The sequence below is a fragment of the Saccostrea cucullata genome, unplaced genomic scaffold (assembly GCF_032062105.1).
Source record: "Saccostrea cucullata isolate Sc308-1 unplaced genomic scaffold, CSIRO_AGI_Scuc_v1 ctg8723, whole genome shotgun sequence".
Classification (NCBI taxonomy): Eukaryota; Metazoa; Mollusca; class Bivalvia; order Ostreida; family Ostreidae; genus Saccostrea; species Saccostrea cuccullata.
Genome location: NW_026925261.1, coordinates 17,664 through 25,410, shown reverse-complemented (window position 1 = coordinate 25,410; position 7,747 = coordinate 17,664). Strand labels below are relative to the sequence as shown.

At 33.7% G+C, this 7,747-nt stretch overlaps 2 protein-coding genes across 2 annotated transcripts; both read right to left on the bottom strand.

Annotated features, from left to right (window-relative positions):
- Positions 1 to 893: 893 nt before the first annotated feature.
- On the bottom strand, positions 894 to 1,809 carry LOC134268460 (uncharacterized). The gene is made up of 3 exons (XM_062750720.1): positions 1,770 to 1,809; positions 1,335 to 1,502; positions 894 to 1,064 (listed from the first exon to the last, which is right to left on the bottom strand). Exons 1-3 carry the CDS (start codon positions 1,803 to 1,805, stop codon positions 918 to 920), a joined length of 351 nt encoding a protein of 116 aa, XP_062606704.1. The 5' UTR covers positions 1,806 to 1,809; the 3' UTR covers positions 894 to 917.
- Positions 1,810 to 1,866: 57 nt separating this feature from the next.
- LOC134268462 (condensin-2 complex subunit G2-like) lies at positions 1,867 to 7,747 on the bottom strand. The gene is made up of 8 exons (XM_062750722.1): positions 7,705 to 7,747; positions 4,356 to 4,465; positions 3,972 to 4,067; positions 3,608 to 3,685; positions 3,416 to 3,486; positions 2,709 to 2,880; positions 2,282 to 2,514; positions 1,867 to 1,888 (listed from the first exon to the last, which is right to left on the bottom strand). The coding sequence occupies exons 1-8, from the start codon at positions 7,745 to 7,747 to the stop codon at positions 1,867 to 1,869; spliced, it is 825 nt and encodes a 274-aa protein (XP_062606706.1).

Below are 7,747 nucleotides of genomic sequence, written 5' to 3'. Positions count from 1 at the left end.
ACAACTATAGCATTAAATTAAATGGAAAATAGTTTGAAGTATGAAGCATTGCTTACTTTTTCAGAAATGAATAAAATGTCAAATCAAGATGTGAAGAAAATTTGAGATGGTAAATAGAAAGAATTATTATTTTTATCTCACAATTAAATTAGAAATGAGAGGTATATATAAAAATAATATTTACTCTCATACCTATCTAATTCCCATTAGAAAACATACTGAAGCGCTGCTTTTTAAATCACAATTACAAATTGTTTTCTGTGCATGTAAAATAACACGCATCCATAAACAAGAGTTATCGTTCCATTATCGCCCTTGAAAATATTTTTTAATGAAACAAAATATTAATTAAATGTTTATACACAATATTGCATCTGAAATTTCTGTACAATTAAAAGAATTATACTTAAAGAGATAGAGATTTCTCAATTTACACTGTTTAAAGGAACTGTTTATAAATGTTTTAAGTAAATTATTATAAATCATTAACGTACATACTAGCAATAGAAACTATAAATCAACATTTGTACCATAGAATAAGTTTGATTGAGTTGACTATAAAATGGTTCCCATGAATGAAACTTGTAAACTCTGACATGATAATTCACTGAATTTCTTGACAAAATGTCTGAAGAAAGTTATCTCTCTTATCAGAAGAGTTATCTCTCTTATCAGAGGGACTGAACATAAGGTCCTGAAAAATATTAAAATAGAAACACTGGATGTTGTGTATTTACTCTTAAGGCCAAAAAGAAAACTTGTTTAATGTGTGCTGAGCAGAGTATGTCACATACATCAAAATATAAAGCCTATTAACTTGAAACCTTAAACTTAGGCTTGTATGAGGTCATCCAGTATTTATTTTCACATGAAAATAAAAATAAACCCATTTCTATTTCCTCTGAATATTTCTTGGCTTAATTTTGCATTGATGAAAAAAAAGTGGATGCTGAGATCACTTTACCTGCAGATAGACATTTAGTACAAAAGTTGGACAATTTCAGCACAAAGTCTGCCGTCCCTATTCCTATCAGTAGGCTATTACAGCATACTTGTAACAGATTCTGAAATAGTTTAGATCATTGAAATCATTATTTATGCATTATATGATATATTCAATAAATTTTGCTAAAATTCTGAAATAGTACAGATTACTGAATTATCATTTAAACAGTGCATGATACATGTATACTGAATAAATTTTGTTCATTTTTGCAACTATTTTAATAAATAAATTTGTGTGTAATAGATTTTTCTGAAGTAGATTTTTGGCTAAACTCAACTTCATGTCTTTATCTTTATAATCTGTATTCCGAGAGAATTCAGCCCTTTACCTTGACAATCTGTGTACAGAGGGTATGTTTGGTCTGAGTTGACGTGACGGAGCGTTTTCTGTGACTTCTACTCTCTATTTCTGTATCAGATGAGTTGACATTGGGTAGAATCTCTGCTTCTGTCCAATCCATTACAGAACTGAGAACAGACATGGCATCAAAATCCTCCTGTAAAATATATGTATTGTAAGAAAGAAGTTTATATACTATTTATTGAAGTGATTAAATTGGCTATGCTAACTAATATGCATTAATTTCTTCTAATAAAACACAAAAAAAGCATTATACACTCTTAAAGTGAATTACTTAAACTAATTTAACTGATGTTGCCCTGCACATGCTGCGTGTTTGATTTCTTCAAAACGGAACAATCTTTACTCTTGAGTCTAAGTAAAGACAAGCATACATGATTACCTATGTAATAACTGACTGTACCTGAGCATGCAGTAGCAAAGTCAGCCTTAAATACATAGAGAAGTACCTGGCCCAGTGGTTCTGGCAAGAAGATTTGTCACTATATATCTATGTCCCTCTATTCTGTTCTGTATGTGATCCTGTAATACACAGAAAATACAATGTACATGTATTACCTTGTCATTAAATATACAGATTATACACAACAATGTACAAGTTTTATCTTGAATAGGAATACACAGATTATACAGGAACAGTGCATTACAATACAAGGTAGCAGTAGAAGAAAGAAAAACAGTTGAAAAATAGGTAAGACAATTTTAAAAATTTTCATTCAGAAACATTATTTTTATTGAAAAACACATATAAATGGAGGTGTAACAGTAATACTTTATTTACTGAAAACAATCATTATTGATTTTTTTTTTTGCCTTTGCACTCACAAACTCACAGTGATTTCACATTCTGTTTTATAAGGCACACCATTGTACACATATGTACAAATAAACCTGTATGTACATGTCAGCTCTTACCAGAGACTGATGTAGGAGTTGTACTTACCAGAGACTGATGTAGGAGTTGTACTTACCAGAGACTGATGTAGGAGTTCCTGTATTTGATGTAAACCCTCGGTGTGGTGAGTCATAATGGCCGCCCGACACACAGGGTGAGTGATGAGATACGTCAGATAACGGACCGCCAGAACCGGTCCAAACTGGTTCCCCTCCTCCGCAAACGTCACCGACTTCCTCTTGTCTTTACCTTTCTGTAAATCCAAAATAAATTAAGATTTAATAAAAATTAATTACTCAAACTGTACAAACATTTCACTTGGATTAGCTAAATACAAATTTATTACTCAAACCGTTCCAATATTTCACATAGATCAGCTTCATACAAATTAATTACTTAATTTATCCATGAACTGTGGTTATTTTCTCAGGGACCACTGTGACTGACCTTGGCTGAGCTTTCCTTCTTTCCACCCCTAAAGCCGGATGAGATCCACTCCTGGATTTGTTCCATTAGATCGTCCAGTTTGTTCCACTTACACTTGGCCTCCAGCAGACAGCCGTAGTGGGCCTCCTCTGTGTCCGACGTCATCTTCTTAAGCTTGGACAAACAGCTACGACTGTAAAACAGATATAATGGGGAATGAGAACTTCATATATATCATTCACTGTCAGTTATACTTATATTTTCCTTTGTTTGGAGCAGCAAATTTAATGTTAGTTGGTAAATTACATGTATATTCCTATTTTATATCTTATAAATTAAAATTATGAAAATTTTCAATTCCTACCTTCAATTGTAGAGTTCTTCTATTTTCCTCAGTCATACATGTACATTTACTTGCATGTTTATATACATGTATATTTTTCATATCTTTTCTCAACATTTGATAAAACATTTCAGAGATTAAATCAATCACTGTCTTTCTCAGTTATATAATATTTTTACTTGAATTAAAAACCAAAAATATTATGTTACTCCACAATGACTTAATCTGAAGGTTTTTTTTAAGAATACACATTACTGCAGACCAGGTATGGAACTGTTCTCATTTGACAGATCAGAATAAGCAGAGAACTGCAATCAATTGTCGGATTTTCAAAAATCTTCTCAGAATGAGCATGTTAAAAAATATGACAGATTTTCCTTCTAACCTGAGAAGTGGCACAGAACTGGAGGGCAGGTGACCTGCCAACAAAATGACAGCCAAGGAGATCTCAGGGTCCTGAAATGTATCAACATTTTAATTAGCTAATTACAAGAAACATAATTGATCTGGTGTTATGGAAATTCAAGAAAACAATTTATATTGAATTTCGTTAAGAAAACCTCTGGTGATCATTTACCTCAAATGTTTTCAACATCTCAGGAACTGCCAAGCAAAATTTCTGCTGAAGATCTTGTTCTATTTTCTTGTGCTTACTCTAAACAAAATAACATGAATTTAAGTAAGATTAGTGCTTCCTGATTTTTTTTTTTTGTCTAGTATCATAGGGCATGTTTATACATGTTTTAAACATATGAATTTTTTAAAAAAAAAATTTCATGAATGAATATCATTAAAAGCTGTAGAAAGGAAAATGACTTCAAGTTGTCTGTCTTGTAAATGATACTTAAACACAGTAGAGTAAATAAGATCTCCTTTAACAGGACCTGTCTATAATATTTTTCTCTCACTTTCTGACATCCATTACTACGTGTATAACTTACTTCCTGTAGTCGTGACGAGATGTTGTACCACAAGATGACGATGACCTCAATCAGTCCCTTCATCACAGTCGTGTTGTGAACAGTCAATTCCTCCTCCTAATTAACATACAATAGGAAAAGATTAAGAATTCAAAGAGATGCCATAAATCGAAAGGAATCATATTTAATCTCCTTAACATTCTAAGCATCACTAAGTGAAATATTTAATAATTTTTCTGAGTAGTTGTTTCTTATCTCCTCCATTCTATGTGTAACTCAGTGAGTTGTAAAAATGAGATTTTTTTTTCTTTTTCACTCTTTTGAGTGTCACAATTTTTTATACTGAGTCATTTCATACCTGTTTTGAGCATCATTCAGTGAGTTGCTTATTGAGTCATATCTTACCTCCTCACTATTGTGAGCATCACTCAGCGAGTTGTCTGCTGCATCATTTCTTCTTCGCTCCTCTCGAATACATTCCAAAATCTTTCTACACAGCGTGATCATGTAGGAAGCTGTAAAAATTGCAGTAAAATTAGATAGTGACAATAAACAAGAGTTCAACTATTAGTATCCAACACAGGAGATTTAACAGGACAATTACATATTGTGATCCCCACCCTACCCCACTGATCATAATTTAAACAATTTGAAATCTACACTACCATAGGATGCTTTGATTCCCCATTGTGGCCCATCCTACCCCAGGGGGTCATGATTAGAACAATTTCAAAGCTTCACTATTCCAGGATGCTTCCACATAAGTTTCAGCTTTTCTGGTCCAATGGTTCTTGAGAAGAAGATTTTTCCTATATAATTCTATGTAAAAGTTTGATTCCCCTATTGTGGCCCCGCCCTTGGTCATGATTTTAACAATTAAGAACTTGCACTACTGAGGAATGCTTCCACATAAGTTTCAGCTTTTCTGGCCCAGTGATTCTTGAGAAGAAGATTTTTCCTATATATTTCTATGTAAAACTTTGATTCCCCATTTTGGCCCGGCCCTATCCCCGGGAGTCATGAATTTACAAATTCAGAATCTACACTTCCCCAGGATGCTTCCACATAAGTATCAGCGTTTCTGGCCCAGTGGTTCTTGAGAAGAAGATTTTTTAATGAACCCTGCCTATTTTTGTCTTTACTTGATTATCTCCCCTTGTGAGAGGATTTGGCCCTTCATTTTCACAATCTTAATTCCCCTTCAACCAAGGATGCTTTGTACCAAGTTTGGTCAAAATTGGCCCAGTGGTTCTTGAGAAGAAGTCGAAAATGTGAAAAATTTACAGACGGACAGACAGCTTGACAGACGGACGGACGGACAGACGGACAAGGTGTTTCCTAATTACCCCCCCAAACTTCATTTGCGGGGGGTATAAAAAACGGATGAGGTGTACATCATGATATGTACATCATCTCTGAAAATTTCAAAGAAATCCGTCCATGCCTCTTTGAGAAATCTCTTGCACAAAAATTGTAAGAAAAAAAGGAAGTCTAGAACAATAATAAAAGTGAGAATGAAACAATAGATTGATTGTATACTGTTTAACGTCCCGCTCCAGAATATTTCACTGATATGGAGACATCACCATTGCTGGTGAAGGGCTGCAAATTTAGGTCTATTCTTGGCACTCCCATGGCCTTTGAGCAGGGAGGCATCTTTATCGTGCCACACCTGCTGTGACAGGGGGCCTCGGTTTATATGGTCTCATCCAAAGGACTGCCTCATTCAGTCGCCTTTTACGACAAGAAAGGGGGTACTGAGGACCTATTCTAACCCGGATCCCCACGGGGCTGAAACAATAGAATAATAGAAGGGTCTTTCCATGAAAACGGAAGACCTTAATAAAAGTGAAAATGAAACAAAAGAATAATAGAAAGGTCTTTCACTGAAAACAGAAGACCTTAGTAAAAGTGAAAAAGAAAAAAAAGAATAATAGAAGGGTCTTCTGATGAAGACCATAAATGTATCTTGACAAATGTCTCAAGATTTTTATAAATATTAATGAGATACAGATAGATAAAGAATGATGGACATACACAATCATATCAATATCCCCAACTTAAACAACCAGAAGTCTCTGTCGAGACTGTAGCTCTACTGGTTTGTACTTATCAAAAACCATTGCACTATTTCATCTTTGTGTAGTCTACTTGTGTGCCAAATTATATTGAAATCACACTAAAACTGCAGAAGGAGTAGCGTTTTAAAGGAATTTCACAGAAAATTCTATTTTTAGTAACCATGGTGACACCGTTCATTGAAATCAGAAACCAATGCACTATTCTATGTATCTTAGTGTAGTCTACTTGTGTGCCAAGTTATATTGAAATCAGACCAAAACTGTAGAAGGACTAGCGTTTTAAAGAAATTTCACAGGAAATTCTATTTTTAGTAACCATGGCTACACCAATCATCGAAATCAAAAACTGATGCACTTTTCCATGTATCTTAGTGTAATCTACTTGTGTTCCAAGTTATATTGAAATCAGACCAAAACTGTAGGAGTAGCGTTTTAAAGAAAGGCTTGGTAGGTTTTACATTTTAACATAGTTCGATAGTCATTATAAATACGAGTAAAATGATATACAGCACAGCTACCATCTCTCTTGCTGATTAGAGATATTCAGGAAAAATAGCTTTGTTTACACCTGTGAGCTTGCAGTGAAATGAGCTGTTTACCGGAAGTGACGTGTGTGACGTCACAAGTGTGACATGCAGAATATTGTAACAAGCATTAGTTCATGTAAAATTTAAAATCAAACCCTTTAACGTTGCAGGCAGTAGTTAATTTTTTTTCTGAAAAGGCCTAATTTCATCTCTTAAAAACTTATATTCTGGGCTCATGAATTTAAAAAAGATGGTTTGATTCCCCCCCCCCCCCTTCATCCAGCACCCCCTTTTTTTTTTTTTGGATGGCAAGTTTTTTATCACAAAGGGAAAAAGGGAAAGCCTTTAATAATTAATTCCGATTTTTTTTTTTTTTTCTCTAAATTTTTAGAATTAATTATTTTATTTTTCTTTTCGATTTTGCTTCTCCATTTTAGTTTTTACACATTTAATTTTTTTTTTTTATTCACCATAACTTTGAAAACCTGGTACAAGCAGCACCCCCCCCCTTCTAAAAAAAACATCGCTCATATATTTATAATTACATTGTAATAAGTGCCGCTCATTTTTTGAAATTCACATCATAGTAAAGTGCAGGGTGCATGTAGATTTTCAAACCTCATTAGTTCCGTATTCTTTCTAATCATAATGGCATTTGTAGAGGATCATGATAACTTGATTTTTGGAAGCTGTGCAGCCCTCTTCTTAGTGTTACTAGACCTAGAGTGTATCTCAATTTACACTGCCATTGTATTTAATCACTGCTTACATGTATATTTACGCTTGTGAACTCTTTAAAAATATTGCCTGTTGACTTCATTTTTTTTCTCTGTAAAATAACCTTTTAAAAAACCATTTCCCCCAAATTAAATTCCTTTCTATACCTTTCTATACCTGTCTGTTTACGGCATATGATTATTTTTTTTTTTTTAATCAGGAATAAAAAAAATTTCGACATTTTTATTTTAAGATTTACCCACCCTGTCATAACTATAAGAATAAAAATTAAAGAAGATTTAAAAAAAAAAAAAAGTTTTTTTTTATTAAATTGATTATTTATTTGTCTTTTTTAAATTTATTGGGGGTGGGTTGGGGGGGGGGGGGGGGGGGGGTTGTATGGCATAACACCTTGGATGGCTCGTATACCTGTGTTTGAATGGAGTGTAGCGGAATAACCCAAGATTGCCAT